The sequence below is a fragment of the Lissotriton helveticus genome, chromosome 9, assembly GCF_964261635.1.
Source record: "Lissotriton helveticus chromosome 9, aLisHel1.1, whole genome shotgun sequence".
NCBI classification, from domain to species: Eukaryota; Metazoa; Chordata; class Amphibia; order Caudata; family Salamandridae; genus Lissotriton; species Lissotriton helveticus.
The window spans coordinates 1,068,184,475-1,068,204,501 of NC_136070.1; the positions used below are offsets into that span (position 1 = coordinate 1,068,184,475).

The 20,027-nt window shown below is 46.4% G+C and overlaps 1 protein-coding gene across 2 annotated transcripts in view; it reads left to right on the forward strand.

Moving 5' to 3' along the window:
* Positions 1-20,027, forward strand: part of CFAP92 (cilia and flagella associated protein 92 (putative)) — a 385,549-nt gene that overhangs the window by 140,004 nt on the left and 225,518 nt on the right. For both annotated transcript variants that reach the window (XM_078661436.1, XM_078661435.1), the window contains exon 4: positions 608-815. In XM_078661436.1, coding sequence (XP_078517562.1) covers positions 608-815 — 208 coding nt within the window. The remainder of the gene's footprint in view (positions 1-607; positions 816-20,027) is intronic.

Below are 20,027 nucleotides of genomic sequence, written 5' to 3' on the forward strand. Positions count from 1 at the left end.
TGCATCACTTCGTAAACCCCGAACTACATTATACCTGCGTCAGGTATAATGTATGCAGGGTGGGCTTTCCCCACCATTAAAGCCTCGTAGAAGTGGAGCATTGAAATCTATAAGATTTCAGTGCATCACTTCCAGAACACCATTGGTCAAAACCTTACGCCTGCCTCATGACAGGCGTAAGGGTGACACAGGCCCTTTCACATGGGGCTTACGCTATGTGAAAGGACACATTGCTGGAGTTGCGTCTGCTTTCAGACACACTCCAGCAATGTGCCACTATTGAGCATACCGATACGTCAGTAATACTGACGTATCTGTAACTCCTTGCAACATGATGTGCCGTACTCTAAATACGGCGCATCAATGGTGTCGCAAGTAGGGCGCAATGAAAAGTGTTGCATCGCTGCTTTGTCGCAGCGATGCAACACTTCTCCTAAATAAGTCCCTCAGTTTAGAACAAGATCTGAAAATTTGCTAACTTCTTTACCAACTTCATTTTTATGTACCCTTTGAGGGGCATGGACATAAAAACAAATCTTACTTAGAACATGCAGTGATTCTTTTTTATTTGTATACGTTTTGATACATCTTTCTTTATTTGTTATAGGTCCTAAAACCATGGCAAGAAGATGACAAAATATGGCTAGCATGGACTCAAAATATTGAACTAAATGTCACAAAGGAATTTCTACAGAAAATTACATCATTTAACGCAATGTTTATGATGTGGAACACAAAGGACAAAGTGAGTTCTAGGGCTAGATTTGACAGGCCAAAGGCTTTCAGGCTAACAAACCCAGATGAAGACACAGAAAGTAAGTTTCAAATATCTTATTACTTGAAGTTTTGATAATCAATAATTTGTTTAAAAAATGAATTCTTCTTAGCTAATTTTGTTCTTACATGTAAGATCATAAGTGCTCAGGAACCTTGGGCTTTGAATTGTAATTTGCAGAACGAATGACTGGTTACATCACTTTTTGCGATGTTTATGTATTGCTTTGTTAAAAAATGTGTTAAAACCCCACTACGGTGTAAGATGGTTTTTATAGTGTAATCATATGACCTCTGTTTTGAAGTTCCAATTTCACATCAGTCTTGAGTTGCTTTCTAACAGCTAGAAGGTGGATTGATTCAAGTGGCTGATGCCAAGCAAATTTGAGAGAATTTAAAATATTTTAAAGAGAATTTGAGTGTTGGCACTGTAGGAAAGTGGAGTATTAGGTGGTGTGAGGGCTAGACCTCACCATGTAATACTAACATGATACCCCAAAGATGGTCCTTGGATTCACAATAATAAATCCTTAGCTCAGTCCTGGTAGTGTGGCAAAGAGCAGTCAGGCTTTACCAGAGGAATGTATTAAGCATTTCAGAGTACAAACATGGATGACAAGTAATTGACACGACTCAAGAGAAATCCTACACCAATTTATAAAAATAGAGTGTATTTTTATCTTAATTCAAACACCAAAATGAACATAAAAGGAAACATATAACCTGATTTATAGATTTTTGAAGCAATATAAAAGCTCTGCAGAATAATACAGTGAAACCTTATAAAAACCATATAATTGCGATCAATGGGAAAAATCCCTAGTGACATTCAGTCACATGCAGGTCAAATTGCATGGTACCCTTGCAGGGTAAAGGTGATGTGGGTCCCAGGATCAAGCCACAACACCCAGTTTACTTTTATCTGACCGTTGGAGCATGCGCGCAGAGTTGTCCTGGCTGTCCCTAGTACTGAATGGGAGCCGCAGGAGAGCTGCTTTTACCGCTGACATGGTGCTGCGGGGAGAAAAAAGATGCAAAACCACAACAACAGGGTGGATGCTGGCATTGGTCCAAGATCGGAGGAGTTCCCTCTAGATGCAGCGTCAAGTAAAGGGGTAGGTTGCTGTACTGGTAACCAACAAGCCTTGGAAGCGGTAAGTAGAGCGAGAAAGTAACTTTGACATCTCGTGGTCCCGTGGAACGCTGTTGCTGCCTGCAACTTTGTAGAAGGTGGGTCTACAGTTCCCGCAGTGCACTAGACCATCTGGATTTAGGCGTTCCCTCAGAGGGCCTGATGGCCAGCGATTCTTCAGATCCGGAGCGTTTATTTACCTGCAGTTTGCAGGGGTCTAGTGGCACTAATCCAGCTTCCACACGGGTCCCTCTGTCTGGGGTAACTGAGAGATAGCCTAGGATGAGTCTCAATTAGACAGTTCCAGGAGCATTGCCACTTTTACTTTGTGCATTGGAGCAAAAAGTGTGGAGTGACCATACAAAAAGGGCACTTTCCTGCAGGCTCATGGGTTTATATTTCCTAGTTCCAACCAGAATCTATTTCTTGATGTAATGCAGAACATGCCCATAAAAACTGTGATTGTGATAGATAATGAAAAGAGATGTGTACTCACACTGGGAGCAACTGTAGGTGTCTTCAGAGTGGAGAGATGCTGGCTCTCCTGCTTGTTTTGATGATGATCCTGGCTATGCTGCACAAATATATTTTATAGCCCAGTGATCCATTTATTCACTAGGCCTGCCTACAGAATGCCACAGTCATCTGGTTTTGCTGATGTTACTTTGCAGACAATTGTGGCCTGGTGGCCAGAATTGACAGAATGTATTTAGACAGCGTTTTATCAACATGATTGTGGCAGATCTGGCATTTACAATCCAGAGTACAAAGCAGCAGCTTTACATTGTTGGGTCATTCTCACTATTGGTAGAAGATAGATCTGGATCCTTCAAAAGGGTAAGCATCTAAATATACAGAACAGACAAGAGAATGCTTGAAAGGAGCCAAATTGGACTTTGTTCAAAGCATAAACTCTGCTTTGAAACAGCTGGACACCCTACTGCCAGAGGACTATACTATACTGTGCTCTTTCAGTGACTCAAGTTGAGGGGAGGAGATTTAATCATATATAAATAAAACTGTAATCTTAAACTAACTGATACAGAGTACGGAGATGGAATATCTAACTTAAGTTTATTATAACAAACTTTATTGAGAGTTTTGCGGCAAGACACAGCATAACACAGTGCAAGATTTGGTTGATGTACATGTATGGCATAACACCAAGCTCAATCGTCAATCATATATAACAGTGCATTGTCAGATCGATAGACCATAGTAGCCACACCATTTCCCCCATATATGTTCAAGCTTCTTAGGACAGCCACAGATCTCAACGATCGCCATCTCCTGATGAGCACACCAGTCCACTCCTGCACGCCAACTTCTAACAGTCAGACGCTTTTGTTGTTTCCATGCACAGGCCACATCCCGCTTCGCAACGAAGCAGTCCATCCTAAGACGTTCAGCTCTAGGGCCACCTAACTCCTCCATTAACCATAGTAATACAGTACGATGCGTTAACTCCAGGGAGTGGCCTAAGACAGTGGAAAGTATTTGACCCACCTCCTCCCAAAAGGGCCTCAGCACCGGACACTCCCAGGCTACATGGAAAAAAATCTGCTGCAGGAAGTGCTCAGCGCGCCCACTCCGCTTGTGCATCTGGGAGCAACTGTTGTAAGTCCCTCGGTGTGAGGTACGTCGCATGAAGGTAGTTAAATCATCAGCTCCCTAGGCAGCATGCAAACCTCTGTCCAATCGTCCTCATCCAATTCTCCCACTCAGGACACCCACCTTTGCCAGACCACAAGACCGTACGGGGCGTGGATCACTAGTGATCTATAAATTGCATAATATACCCCCTTACCCACCATCCTAAGGAAAATCTTCACCTCCAACGGACTGCATTCAGGCAATGAATTGTTCAGAAGATCGTGGACTAGCAAGGCGTGGCACAATTGGAGGTACCAAAAGACAAAGAGTACTTAGCTTTTAACTCCTGAAATGACATAATACTCCCCCCCTTATAAACATCTCCTAGGTATGAGATCCCAACGTGATCTCATGGCATAAAACCCTCCTGGGTCGAGAGCTGACCAAGCCATGTTCCTCGCCACATAGGGGCTATCCTGGTTAAGCGGCAGTCCCAACCAGTGAGGCGAAGGGCCGCCCTCCAACAGATGAGGGACACCCAGGTGCAAAAAGGCAATGTACTCAGTAGACGCACTCCATATAGGAGATCAAGCAGGCCATCTATACCCAGCGAATGTGTTTCCAAATGATACGCTGGATCATCCCACCCCTGTGAACCAGTCGTTAACTGGCACCATGTGTGCTGCAAGATAGAATAGGTATATATCTGATAAACCCAGGCCTCCATCAAAAGGAAATTTGCACAGTGAATGAAACACCACCTTGTGCCAACTGCCATCCCACACAAAGTTAGTAATCTTAGCAGTCACAGAGTGTAACCATTTGCGGGGGATGGCGTAAGGATAGTTACCCAGCATGTACAAGTAGCGTGACAGGCACCCCATTTTAAAAAGGGCCATGCGCCCCATGGAGTTCAATGGCAGCATGGTCCAGCAGCCGAGATCGCGATCAAGCTGCATATCCAGTCCCTGGAAATGAAGGACCCAGGCAGATGACATTTGAGGGGGGCCCCCCTGCAAGGTACATGGAGCGCCCACTCCAAATTTAATCAGGAGCTCTCAGGCCAGAGTACTGTGCAGAGGGGGCCCCCAGCAGCTCAGGCCCTCCTGCACCTCGGGCCTGTGGTGGCTTGTGTTGCACTATTGGGCCTCAGCCAGATCCAGAATAGGGGACACGTGCACCCCTGAATACTTAAAGGAGTTATGCTGAGTAGGAATGTTGAGAAACCAAACCCTCCCTAGAGCGTCACCCTTTACCGCCACTAAACAGGACTTGCCTTCATTAAACCGGAGCCAGGACACCTCACCGTACAGCCATAGGAGTGACAGACAAAGGTGTACGGAGCACTGTGGATCTCTCAAGTACAGAAGCATATCTTCCGCTTATAGCGCTTTGTGGTCTTCAAGGTCAGTCCCCCACAGCCAACCTAGGCATCAGAACGTATAAGCGAAGCCAGAGGTTCTATCAACAATGCAAATAGCAGTGGGCACCCCTGGTGTGTGCCATGCTTGATGGGAAATGAAGGACATAAGACACAATTCACCCGAACCTGAGCAGGTAGGAGTGGTAGAGAAGCTGAACCAAATGACCAAACCCCTCCCCAGGACAACCTAAGGAAGAAATCCATCCATAAAGGCCCACAACACTGTATCCAATACTTTTGTGAAATCAATTAGCAAGAAGGCCAGAGTGCCATCAAGGTGCGGCACATGGGACAGTGCCACATGGACCCTCCTGCTACAGTGGCACGTGCTAAGGCCCAACATAAATCTACACTGATTGGGGTGAACGAGGTGAGGAAGAACCCAGCCCAGCAGCACGGCTAACACTTTTGCAGTGTTAATCAACGAAATTGGTTGATAGATGGAACACTGGTCCCTAGAGAGACCCTCCTTGGGTAGTATGACTATTGTAGCACAGACTGATTCTGGTGGAAAGGACCCCTGCTGCATTGTAGCTGTATAAAAATTCAGACGATGGGTACATAGGATCTCACAAAAGCGTTTGTAATATTCAATGAGATATCCATCGAGTCTGGCCGTTTTGCGGGCTTGTATCCCAGACACAGCAGCACTCACTTCCTCAAGCATCAGGGCTTAATCCAGCTCCTGGTATACTGTCTAGCAGGAGGTTGTGACATCGCGAATATAACTCCTGATAAAAGTCAGCAACGTCTGAGCAATTATGTGAAGCTCCTCCTGGAGGCGACCCAACGAGTCCTGAATCACCAGAACCTCTTGGTCGGAGATGCCCCAGGTTGCCAGCCAATGCAATGATTTGCCAGATGTATCACCCGAGGCACATACCCTCCACCATTGTCTGGCTTCCTCCAAGGAAACCTGCCACAGTTCAGTACGGGCTATGGCTAGGAGATGGCAGGAATGCTCAGTGTACCGGTGGCGAAGATCCTCTTCCACACATAGTATCTGGGCTTCCAAGTCAGTCAGGCATGCCATATAGAGCGCCTCACATGATGAACATAGCCTTTAATACGGCCTCTCAAGGATGGCTTACTAGCTGCTATGAATTAATTCCTCCTCGACAAAGGCCTCACATTCAGAACTTTGCAAGTGCCATGCATTGAACCTCCAGGCCAGGTGCAGGACAGTAGGTGGAGTTCCCCACAACAACAACAGCAAGGCAAAATCAGAGATACCACGAAGGAGAATGCACACCAATTGAAACGAGAGTAAATCTGCCGCCGGAAACCACATCAACTTTATGCGGGATTCCGCACAGCAGATTGATGAGTGTAAGTCCACTGGGTAGGATGCCAGGAGAGCCAGGCATCCCAGAGGCCCAACCAAACTGCACACAAGGACAAGCAGATCAACTGGGAACGCCTGGCAGGATATGGGGTGGGGAGGCTTCCAGGACCGTATCTGAAAGCACATTAAAATCTCCTCCAATCACCGTAACGCCCTGAGGGAAGACAAACGATCTCCAATTGCAAGGAAGGTTGCAACAGGGATGACGGGACATAAAAGGATATAAAATTATAATGCCTCTCATTCAAACGGCCCTCAATACCCACAAGGCATCCCTGAGTGTCTGTGTGGTGTGCTGTAATGGCTAGGGAAGAGATTTGTGCAGCAGTATAGCAACTCTTCTGAAGCCACATGTAAAACCTGAGTGATAAACCCTGTCGTAGCCGAACCGGCCCAGAAAGGGGCAGTTCTTACTTAGTAGATGGGTCTCCTTCAAGAAAACAGCTGGTTTGTGTCACCTAATATATCGTAACACTGCACAACACTTAATCCGGTCCACATTCCAGGAGAGCACCATTATCCATGGGGAGGTCATAATGCTGCCGGACAAACCAGGAATAGTCTCCATCCGACAGGAGGAGATATAACACCCCAAGGGCCTGTTGTGCCATACCATATCAAGCTAAACTCTGTTATCTGCGTAGTTGCTGCTACCAACCTTGAAGGGAAAAACATTGTTAAAACAGAACAGTCAAAAACATAACCCTCGCTCGAAAGCCCAACTAGACTACCCTCCCCCCCAACATTCCTCCACACCACACTGCACCCCAGGAAGCATCTGTTGCCCTAACTAGTTAACCCAAAACCTCTAACTATGGGGAAATACACCTCTTTGGTCAATAGGCACCCATACAAAAGGATCCAGCACCTGCCAATGAAGTACACCACATAATAATGAATTTGCCCCTCTGTACCCAACAGAAGTAACAACCAGAACGAGAAGAGAACCCAGCAGTTTAAAGCCCTCATTGGAAGAGGGAGGGAAGCAAGCCCAACCATCTCCTCCGGCATTCCCTCTTAACCCATCACCTGCAATATGACTGTCATTGTAAGTGGAGAAGGAGTAACCAAGTCATGGCATTCCGGAAAGCTGAGACGAGGAAACCAAGTCCACCTCTGCAGAGCAAAAAACCATTGGAGTATTTGAGATGTTCTCGACCTCCCTCGGTGAAGCTAGGTCCCAGGTAAGTTCCTCCTGAGCCGAGCCCGAGCCCTCCTCATGCTGCAGCCGGAGCTCGGTTGCCCATTCCCAAGCCTGAGCCGAAGTGCCTAAGAAGAGAGTGTGAGATTGGAAGAAGACCTTGAGGCGGGCGGGAAACAGAAGCATTTAGCAGAGGTCTAATGCACAGAGTTTCTGCTTCACTTCGGTAAAGGAGCACCACCGCTGCTGCACTGCCTTCGTGTGGTCAAGAAATCAGGGAATCTTTGGGTTGTCAAGTCACAGATCAGGATTGGCGTGGGCCTCTTGTAATATCACGTCCCAGTCCTTAAAGTTGAGCAGCCTCAGTGTCACAGGCTGCGGGGAGGCCCCAGGCAGAGACCTCGGCATCAAGGGGTGGTGGGCCATTTTCGATTACGAAAAAGGGGGACAGTTTCTTTTTGTCCACCCATGTTTTGAACCAGTCCTCCAGCACTCCAGCCAGGCCCCTCTGCTCCTAGGATATAGGTAGACCAATAAGTCTAAGGTTATTACGCAGAGATCTGTTTTCTCCGTCCTCTGTTCTCTCCATCAGGGTCGACGCCAAGGCAGACAGCCTGGTCATTTGACTCTCGAGGGATGAAATTTCATCCTCGGCAGAGGAGACACAACTCTCGACCTCTGCGGTCCTATCCACCACATTAAGCAGATCTTAACACAACAGGGAGAGATCCACTGGTAGGTCATCTACTTTGGACTCTACAGTGTCCCTGGATTCCTGTGCGCCTTGAGGACCACATCTAGATCCACAGTCCCCTGCCACACCAAGTTCATGGGCAGAGGTGGGACTGTGTATTGACCAATCTTCATTTGGGCATGGGTTTGCCGCAGAACCTTCCCCTGCCCCATCCTCCAGAATCGGGAGCCCGATAATCAGGTAAGCAGAAAGTAAGAACACCTTCAGGGCAGGGCTAAGGTTGGCTCAGTGTGGGGCCCCCAACCATCCGGAGCACCAGACAGCAATTCCCCAAAATGCAGAGGCCAGGGAGGGGGGCTAGAAATGTCCACGAGCAGTCTGTAGATGAGTTTGCTACATATGAGGGTTCAAGGTCATGCCACCATTCCCGACCATCCCCCCCAAAACCCTCAGCATCCGCCAATGCCCTAGAGGCAGCAGGCCCAGTGGCAGTCCACTTCTTACCCTGAGCCTCATATCCGGGGTCCCAACTCAGGTTGCAGGCAAAGGGCCATCCAGAACTCTCAGTCACTTCAGGCACCAGGAGCCAACAGGGAGCGCCACCATCACAAGGTTCGGGTAGAATCCAGTGGCGCAGCGAGCAAGTGACCCACGTCTGGGCATACCTATCCCACTTAAGGCAAAAAGTGTGTTTTGCATTTGTCACCCTGAGTGGGTTGGGTATGCCTAGACGTGGGTCCTGTGCTCTCCATACCACTGGAGTCAAGCTACCCTGGATAATGAGGTGAAAAACCCGAAACCGGTCCCAGGATGCTTGTTTCTGGACCAGGGAGGACAGTTTGGGTTGAAGTGTTCGCATGGGGAACAGGTTGAAGACTGATTTGCATATGGCTGGGTTTAAACTGGAATGGCATGGGCACAAAATAACAATGGATTTGGGCCCAGAGGTCTGTACTGAGGTGAATGTTTGACATTGTTCTGCATTCTGTCAATCAATTGTCCTTTTTGCAGTTGTCATCCAGAGTGGGACGGGTATGCCCAGACGTGGGTTCCGTGCTCTCCAACTATTTAGAGTGGGTTAGTCGTTTTTCAAGTCATTGCTATTTATCATTTAACCACCATCAGGACACAATCAGTGAAACTGCACTCTGTTTTTGACTTTTTAGGTCTAATCATATATTCAGGGTTTATAGGTTGGTGGACTGTATAAAGTCGACCGTCTGTAACCCTGTGCAGTATTTTTGTTATTCCTTTCTCGTAATCCAAAAGTTGTGCCATGAGGAAAAAGTCTGCTCCCTCCATAGTGGATCTAGGGCAAGTGACATGGTCGATTAAGAACTTGTCACATATGTCTGATGCAAATATTTAAGCGGTATATGCTTGAATTAGTAATTTCTGGATAATTGTGCAGTGAATTCTGTAACCCTTCCCAAGACACCGTTCGTAATGATCCTTTTGCAACATGTTTGCATCACAAAAGTGACACACAACTGTGCAAAATCTTTTTTTCCTAATTAACTTTCCAGGGCTAAACTTGTTCCGCGCTGGAAATAACGTAAAAGTAATGTGAAGAAGCGCATAGCGCTGCTTCTCATTACTTTGCGCCATGGGGTCGTGTCAATGGTGGTGCATAGGTGTTCCCATGCAACCACCCAAGGTTTCTCACGCTAAACCCAATTAACTAAACACAGTAGATTGGGTTTAGTATGAGAAAACTGCGCCCTTTTAAACTAGGCGGAAGGAAGGAGATATGCTTTCATTTCTCCTTCCTTTTCCGACTTTGCATGTGTGCTGCACAGTGCAGCACGCATACAAAGTGGGAAAAGCTTACCCTCGGGTCTAGGCATAATATTTTGTTCAGGAAGGGTACCCTTCCTGTATAAAACCTAAGCTAGACTCACACACACATACACCCTAGAGCTATGGCGCTTAGGTGGTGCAAGGCAGCTGTAATCAGCACCGGCGCTAGGAAAAAGGGGGCAGAGAGCCATATCTTTGAAAATATGGCACTCTCCAGCTCCTTCCCTGTTGCGCACTTCAGCGCAGCCTTGTGGGAGGCAGCAATGCGTTGTGTGGAGATTTGGTAAATCTCCCCCATCGTCTACACACCTGCCCTCTTCAAGTGGCACATCCAGCAACAGTGTGATGTGTCTACAAGATTTGATGGAATCTGTGGTCTAGATATTGTCTAGTAGATGGCTTTTGCCACTGAAAGCTGCACCAGTTCCAAGAATCGGGCCATCTTAATAACACATCATACAAAGTCATAGAAGCATTGCCAATATTTGCCCCACAATAAAAGCAGAAAGCAAATGCATAGAAAAATTGGGGTAAGTGGAAGAGTTGACATTAGTAGGGAGGAACTGGATAAAATATTACTTAACGAAAGACAAAGAAGGGCTCAAAGCGCAGGAACAGTCATAACACCATAACGCTCTTTCAGCAAAAAAAACATATTTCTGGCAAAAGGAATTATAAAACGCGATAAAGTTGTGAAAATGCCTATTTAAGACATTAAAAGAATCAGCAACAACCCATTACCACCGAGCACAGTCTCAAAATGTATGCAACAATATTTCCTTTCATTCTGAACACAAAATTAAGAACCAGAGGAATGCCTGTGAATGCTGCACCCGACATTCCTTGTAATTTAATGTAAACATTAAGCATATTTCCATTTCCCCCTGTCGAAAAAGATATCAGAGCTACTTTGTGTACTCTGAAGAATATTGAAGCTCTGTGCTGCTGTGCATCTGGATGTCTACTTTGAAACTCAACCCTCACACTGTGTTGGTTTTTGTTCATGGGCACGATTCCCATTAACAGTTAGTCGTTTAGTAGCCCTTATGCGGGGTATGTTTATGGGGATTTCTCCTAACATTACATGTAACTCTTACACTTGGTTAGTTTTGGTTTATGAGTACGATTCCCCTACACAGGGTGTGTTTTCATGATTTATCGTCCCACATACATGGTTAAAGTCTTAGACCCTTACAGGTGGGTGGACTTTATGGGTCGCAATCCCAAGTGTTGGTACCTCATATGAGGGGTGAAAAATTGGTTTTTAGCTCCATCTTCACAACGTTTGTAAGTTTCCTTAAGTGAGGAATCTTGGGGCATATTACCAACCTACAGCGATATTTATCGCTAAGTAGGGTTAGCGGTAATATTTTTATCGCCGCCCTTCACCTGTTTTTATCGCTGAGATAACTTGCTATTAGCAAGGTTTATCTCAAAAGCGATAAAAATCATGCGAAATGCGTGAATATCGCTGTCAATACAGCGATATTCACGCATTAGTGTGACAATGCTCTTAGCCATGTTATCCACCTCCCATTGGATAACATGGCTAAGAACTGGACAGGGCAGGCGTTAGCTTTTGGAGATATTCGCGCTTAGCGCGATTATTTCCAAAACTACGCCTGTGTTGATCATAGGCGATAGCGATGTTAGCAACTGTTTTCAGTCGCTAACATTTTGGGACCCCCACTTTCCATGTCATTAGCGATAAATATCGCAGACATGCAAAGCGGTCCCCAAAATGCTCGCTGTCGCTAACTGGTGTTAGCGACAGCTTGGTAATTGGGCGAGAAAATTATCGCCGCTGTAGCGGGAAAAAGTCCCGCTAAAGCGGCGATAAGGGCCCTTGGTAATATGCCCCCTTGTTTATTCATTTGTTCTCTTTCAGAAGGGATTGAAGTTGTGGGGTTTGTTTTTAGCCCTCTGCATTTCGCAACATAGTTTTCTCATATTTATTGGGAAAAGATGGGTTATTTTACGCGATTTATTGGTTGTAAGCTATCAATTCTTTCTGTTTCTAATGGCTCTTACCCTCTTGTGATGTTTACATAATTGCACATCCCTGGGCTTTGAACTGTTTATTGCATTTGTAATTTTTCTTGTGTATTGTTTTTCTCTTAATTTCTACCTTTATTTGCAACTTTCGTTTTAAATTTTAAAAGAAGGGGGACGTGTTATACCCTGCATAGTATACTTATATCTTGTAGTTTATCTATCTTCCTGCTGCTCAGCCAGTGTTCATATTTAATGTAGAATGTTGGGAGTTAAGTGATGGACGGAATGTTGGGTGTCTGTGTGAGTGAGGAATGACAGTTAGAGATGGGCTGAGCAGCAGGCAGGCTGCTCCAGGTGGGGTTTACTATTACATGGGCTTGACTACTGGCTAACCTACATCTACATCACATGTTTATCTGGACTACCTGTCAGATGTACCATATACCATCTGGTATTACTTGTACCTGCTACTGAATAAAGGTACTTAAGAACTAAACATGGCTACCTGCGTTTACTTGTGCCACAGGGTACAACAGACTACAAAAGGAGCACTTTCAAGATTAAACTACATACAGCTTATATCACTGTGGGGATCAGGTCATCAGGACATCATAGGTTGGATGAGGAGCAAGCCCAGACATTCAAACTTTAAAAAAAAACCTCTTAAAGTGGTACTGGGGCTGTTAAAGGCAGAAGATAAGAAGTTGAAGAACCCTTATTGAATTTAGGACGGGTATTGCTTACATTGAAATGAAATGAAATGAAATTGAAATGAAATTGGTTTTGTAAAGCGCGTTACTACCCGGAGGCCTCGTAGCGCTGTGGAACGGTAGGTTGGGAGGCTGCTCTGACTTTAATGGAAAAGAAGTGTTTTCAGATTTTTCCTTAACTTATGTAGGTCAGGTTCGCTGCGCAATGTGGGTGGCAGGGAGTTCCAGACTGAGGCCGCATTCTGTGAAAAGGAGCGTCCTCCCCATCTAGCCCGTTTGATTTTTTTAGTTGTGGCCAGAAAAGCTGTGCTTGAGTGTAGTGATCTCGGCGGATAGTAGGGGGTGGCTACGGAGCAAATCATTGCGGGAGCTTTCTTCCACATGGCCTTGTGCATTATACACCAACACCCAACTACACCAACTAAACCCTCGCCCTTGCTCGACTAGCACTCGCTGCATCCCAAACCACCTTGAGTCTGCCCATTTTCTCTGTCCGCAATGCAACTACACTCTCCTGCCTTACCAACCTTATCTCTCCTCTCGTCCCCCATCACAGCCACCCTCCTCTATTCAGCGGACCCTGAAAGCTGGCTTGATCAATTGCCGTTCTCTTCCCCGTCATGCCAATGACATATGGATGTCTATTTCCTCAGACGAATGGGATATCCTATTCCTCACTGAGTCCTGGATCACTGACTCCTCTTCCCCGGATCTTTACCTGGCTATTCCCCCAGGTTATGATATCAAATGCTTGAACCGGGCTGGCGGTAAGTCTGGAGGCGGTCTAGCCGTCATTCTTAAATCCTATCTCCAGTTGACCTTCACCAAACTTACTAATATTGGTACAATTGAAGCCATGTACTTCTCTATATCCGACTCCGCGGCAGTTATCCTGGCGGGCTCATTAGTCTATAACCCCCCCACCGCCTCCTCCCCCTTTCTCACCGCCCTCTTCCACCAACTGGCTGATTTATCCCTCAAACACCAATATTTCTTAGTCCTTGGTGATTTTAACCTCCACGTAGATAACCCGCTCTGCGCGAAGGCAAACAATCTGCTGGAAACTATGGAAAGCCTTAATCTCAAACAATTAGTCGTAGGTCCCACTCATGTGGCTGGTCACACCTTGGACCTCATATTCGCCAATTTCTCTAATATCACTGTCCTCCCACCCCTCCCTCTCACCTGGACTGATCACTACCTCATCCCCTTCTCTCTTGCCCTCGGACGAAAAACTGCCCTCCTGGCCCCTAGGAAGGAGCTGGGAAGAAAGTGGCACACGGTCACATGTGCCACCTTGGACCCGGTATTCCACTTTCAGACGGAGTACCTCTCCTCTGATATAGATGAAAATGTCTCTAGGCTGAATGCTGCTCTCATCAGCGCGATTGACTCCATTGCTCCTCAGAAAATTATCACCTCCACTAGATCGCGACCCTCTGCTCCCTGGTTTTCTACCCCCCTTCGTGAGGAGAAAAGCAGATGCAAGGCTCTCGAATGTAAGTGGAGACTAAACTATGACCCTGAAGCTAAACTTTTATACAGATCTACCCTGAAAAAATTTCTCAAACAAAAAAAACTCGCTATGAAAGATCACTTTGCCTCTCAAATCACCAAGGCCAGAAACTCATCTAAAACCCTATTTAGCATTGTCAAAGACTTTATTAATCCTCCGGCCAGGGCTCCTCAGAACACCTCGAGTCAGGCTCTATGCGAGGGACTTTCAGACTACTTCCTCGAAAAGATAAATAAACTTTGTGTCTCCTTCCCCACAGGGCTAGCCCCCACGCCTTCCCCCACTAGTCCCCCAGAGTCCCCGTCCTTTCTCTCTTTTAATAAACTTAATCAGGATGATGCTATCAGGTTACTCATCCATTGCAAATCCGGCGCCCCCTCCGATCCTGTCCCTGCGAAACTCATGGGAGAACTGGCACCTTCGCTAGCCTGCTCCTTCCTTTCCATCTGGAATGCCTCCCTCCATCATGGCTTCTTCCCGACCACCTGGAAGGAGGCCTTGGTGATTCCCATCCTAAAAAAAGCGGATGCAGATCCCACTGTTTTTGCTAACTATCGCCCCATCTCACTTCTCCCTAAACCCGCAAAAGTCTTGGAAAAAGCCGTGCAGTTGCAACTCACGGAATATCTGGAAAACCACTCTCTACTGCACGAATCACAATCCGGATTCAGAGCTGGATTCAGCACTGAGACGGCATTGTTGGAAGTCTCCGAAACAATTCGGGAATGCGTGGACAGGGGCGAGGAGGCCATGCTGGTCCTCCTCGACCTGTCCGCAGCTTTCGATACGGTCTCCCACCCTATCCTCCTTGACCGACTTAAACAGATAGGCATTGGTGGCACCGCTTTCAGCTGGATCGAGTCCTTCCTCTCGACAAGAAGTCAGAGGGTATTGTTGCGACCCTTCAAGTCAGAGAAAAGACCCCTGTCTTGCGGGGTGCCACAGGGTTCTGCCCTTAGCCCCCTGTTCTTCAACGTCTACCTTGCCCCACTGGCCGACATTGTGGAGTCCTACGGAGTCAGGGTGGTCTCTTATGCTGACGACACTCAGCTGGTGTTTTCCTTCAGGGACCACTCGGACTCCGCATTCGCCAACTTCCGCCAGTGCCTCAACAACATCAGTGTCTGGATGACCGCTAATCACCTCAGACTGAATGCAGATAAAACGGAGGTACTGTTTTTCAATCAAAAAGCCTCCATCCCCCCTACTTGGTGGTGGCCCACGGCACTTGATCCCGCCCCATCTCCCGTTCACTCGGCCCGGAATCTGGGTTTCCAGTTTGATGACTCCCTATCATGCAAAACTCAGATTAATAAAGTGACTTCTGCTTGCTTCCTGAAGTTACGCATGATCAGAAAAATTCTTCCTTATCTCCCCCTGGATTCCCGCCGTACAGTTACCCAAGCCCTCATCACGTCCCACTTGGACTATGCTAACAGCCTCTATGCTGGTGCCCCCCAGTATCTGGTAGGCCGGCTGCAGATTGTCCAGAATGCTGCAGCCAGACTGATTGGTAACATCCCCTACCGCCAATCTGTTTCTGCGTATCGTAAGGAACTCCACTGGCTCCCAGTGGCCAGCCGCATCCAGTTCAAGGTCCTTACCCTCACCTATCGAGCCGTCAACGACCGCGGGCCCAACTACCTGAAAAAACGTGTCTCGATATCCCGCTCCACCAGATCCCTGAGATCCAATGACCTCCGCCTCCTGATCTCTCCCCGTTTTAGATTATCTAGAATGGGTGGCAGAGGGTTCAGTGTCATTGCCGCTAAATTGTGGAACTCCCTACCAATCGAGTTGAGATTCTGTCCCTCCGAATCCATCTTCCGAGCCAAACTCAAAACTTGGCTCTTTTCCGCACTTTGAGTCACCCTACTGCTTCTCCTTGCTCTTTGCTCCCTTTCCCCTTTAGAGGCTCAGGTTTCTAGCGCCGGGACACCCCTTCGGGGGTAGCTGTGCGCTCTATAAACTACATAAAATAAAAATAAAATAAAATAAATACACATCGCCTTGAATTTTACTCTGGCTTGGATGGGCAGCCAGTGTAGTTTCCTCAAGGCGGTGGCTCCTGAATGTCTTCGGGGGAGTCCAAGAAGAAGGCGGGCTGCCGCGTTCTGAGTTATTTGTAGTCTTCTTATTGTGCTGGACGGTGCGCCCAAGTAGAGGGCATTCCCGTAATCAAGACGGGACAGAACAATGGCCTGGACCATTATTCTCCGGGCTTGAAAAGGGAGGAGGGTCAGGACTTTCCTTAGCATCCTCAGCAGGCCAAAACATGTGGCAGAGAGTATTGTGGCCTGTTGATTGAAGCTTAGGGTCTCATCTAACCATATACCTAAGCTTTTAATCCGATCTTTAGGTTCTGGTGGGGTGCCCATACAGATCGGCCAGTCAATGGTAGGTCTTGGTACTATTGTGTTCCCCAGAAACATTATCTCTGTTTTGTCCCCATTTAGCTTCAGGTGGGACAAGGCCATCCATTTTGTTATCGCTTCTAGGCAGCCACTCAGATTGTGAGGAGTACTGTCTGGATGATTCAGGGATACCATCAGTTGTGTATCGTCGGCGTAAGTTATGATTTCAAACCCAAATGGGTGCACGATTCCTGCCAGGGGTTCCATGTACACATTAAATAATGTGGGGCTCAGGGAGGAGCCCTGGGGCACACCCTGATTAAGGGGCCATATTTTGGAGTGAATGGCCCCCTCCACTACCTGAAATGTGCGTTCTTTCAGAAATGATCTTAGCCACGTTATAGCATTTCCTATCACTCCCAGATTTGTTAAACGCGAGATTAGGATGTTGTTATTCACGGTGTCAAAGGCGGCACTCAAGTCCAGCAACATAATTGCTGTAGTGCCGCCTTGATCCATGTGCTTCCGGGCTAGTTCTATTACTGTTAGCAGGGCTGCCTCCGTCCCCAGTTTTGGGCGAAATCCAGCTTGAGAATCTTGGAGTAGGTGGTTGATTTCCAAGTATTGCATTAGGGTGGAATTGATGTGCTTCTCAAGCAGCTTACTTATCCAGGGGAGGAGCAAAATCGGGCGATAGTTTGCCATTTTTCCAGGGTCGAGATTGGGCTTCTTCAAGAGAGCTCTGACTTGCGCACATTTCCAGGCTTTTGGAACATTCCCTGTAATTATAGACCTGTTCATGATGTTTAAAATGGTTGGACTAATGGTGTCCGCAACCTTTAACAAGTGATGTGGAGGGGCAGGATCGGTGGGGGATCCGGATGTTACTTTTTGCATTAGTGCTCTGAGCGAGTCTTCCTCAAGCAGTGGGAATTCAGCTAGCTCGTGGACAGGGTTAGTGGGAGTGGTATCTGATTCCAAGGAATGCAGTTCGGTGGGTTTAAAGGATAGGGAGATGGTGTGGATCTTTTGATAAAAGTACTCTGCCTGACTGTCGCAGCGATTCTGGGCTTCGCTGGGGTCGTGCATAATGGGAGGGGTGCTAATCAGGGATTTTGCGATCCAGAATATTTCTCTCGGGCTGTTTGATGCAAACCTAATTTGTTCCTCATAGAATGCTGACTGGGCCGATTTAATTTCGGCTTTGTATCCCTTGATGGCTTCCCGATGCCTATTCTTGTCCTGTTCCCTAAGTGTACGTCTCCATGTCCTCTCTAGTCTCCTGCAGTTTTGTTTTAGCTCTTTTAGTTTAGGGTTAAACCAAGGTGACTCTTTGCACTTGGTTTTTTCCTTGAGGGATTTTAAAGGGGCTATCGCATTTAGTGAGGACTGTACCCATTCAATATAATGCTTGTAAAGTATATCTGGGTTGTCTCCTGTTTGAGGTGGGATAGTGGAGAGGGAATTAGCCCATTGGTCGGTTGATATCTTCGCCCAATTCCTACCCCTTAGAGTGGCACGAGGGGTGATTGATGGGGGGTTCAGAGTTTCCCAGATTAGTGGCACCAAGAAGTTGTCGGACCATGGAAGGGGGACTGGGGTCCCTACCTCATGCCTGCAATTGTTACTTAGGACTGCGTCCAGCAGGTGGCCTTTGTTATGCATGGGTTCGAATCCCTTTTGGGTAAATTGGAGGGCTGCAAGGTTATTTAAAAAGGTCTTAGCTAGGGGGTCTGAGTGGTCATCCAGATGAATATTTATATCTCCCAGTACTGTGAAGTGAGGTGAAGAGATGGCTAGCTCGGCCACGTGGGAGGGAAGGGAGTCTATAAAATCTCCTATTTGTCCCGGAGGGCGATAGAGAAGTAGTCCCGAAAATGTTGAGGTGGCAGATAGGTGTAAGGCAAAGCTCATGCTTTCACAGTCCGGGATACCGACTGGGCAGACTCTACATTGGTAGCAGTTTTTAAATACTATCCCTAGACCTCCTCCTCTTTCTGTCAACTCTCTGCAATCCATAGCCACGTTGGAGTATGGAGCTGATGTCTAGGTCAATCTCGTCTTTTAGCCAAGTTTCCGTCAGGAATATGGCATCCGGATCGAGATTGTCGAGGAGAAGTGACATTTCCAAGAAGTGTTTTGTCAAGGACCGACAATTTAGGAGAAATATTTTAGGCGGATTGAAGGATATTGCTTACATTGGAACTAGAAAATGCAAAGGACGTATCCTGAAGACTTCTTAATACTACAGTTAAACTCGCCACTCTAAAGATTAAATTCTATGCTCTACACTAGATTAACTGGGCCCTGCAGAAACTAGCAAAAATCATGAAACGTCAATGACCTCATTGCAGAAGATGAAGTGAGGTCGACGCTTACGATTAGCATGTATTTACAACCTCTCCATCCCTCAAATGATTTAGTAATCACATGAGTACTGTTGTATCTGAAAGCCTGACAGTGGAAGTCAAGGTAAGCCGCAATTTAATTGTTTTTGGTACAGATATCAACTTGAACATTCTTATTCAACTTTCACAGAGAAGTCTACTTTTCTACGTGATACTTTTGGCCAGGAGAGAAATATGCTTACATTTTCTCCAACCAAACCCACCTTCAGTTCAATAACTGGTTATGGTCCATAGAGCTCACCTATAGAGCAGACAGTGAACACCGTAGCAGTATTAATAGCAATACAGATAATCTGTGTGGACATGCTACATAAAATGGAGCAATAACATAAGAAGCTAGGGTACGTGCAATGATTACACTCATTCAATTAAAAACGGATCTAATTAGCAGGTCTTCTCACTGATTAAGTACACCTGTAGGGCAGACACTGAAGGCCCGCATAGAGCACACCTATAGAGCAGACTCTGAAAGTCATAGCAGTAATAATGGCCATAAAGATAATGTGTGGACATGTAACATATGAGGGCGCAGTAGCATACGAAGCTAAGGCATGTCCAATGATTTCACTCAATCATTCAATCAAATATTTAATGGGTAGGTCTTCTCCCTGAGAAAGCACAGAATGTCCTTGTAATAAATACAATTCTATGTTCATTATTCTTCTAAAATCCTGTCTGATTCCAAAGTGAAGTTACACTAGGAGGGAATGTGTAAATGTGCAACATGAATAAGTTAGCTTCCAAGCCTACTTGAATGATGAAAATTAGGAAACATATGAACAGCTACTGGTAGCTCCAAACAACTCTGAAACAACATATATTTCATTATAAAACATTGTTACATTCTTGATTGTATGAGTGAACATTAATAATGTAATACATAGGAGTACAAAACAGGATTTGAATTTTCACAGTGCCAAGAGAGGGCAGGTGTGCCATAGGCCCAGGCTACAGTGTTCAAGAGTCGGTGATCATTTTCCCTCCCTCTGCCACTCCCATAACAAAATCAATTCTCTACCCACCAGCTGAGAACAAAGGAACATGAGTTTGCCACAATTGCTCACTGGACATAACAACTAACTGGGGAAAGGCAGACCAACCCCCATATCCACCACTGCTCAAACCTTGTACTTCCATGGGTT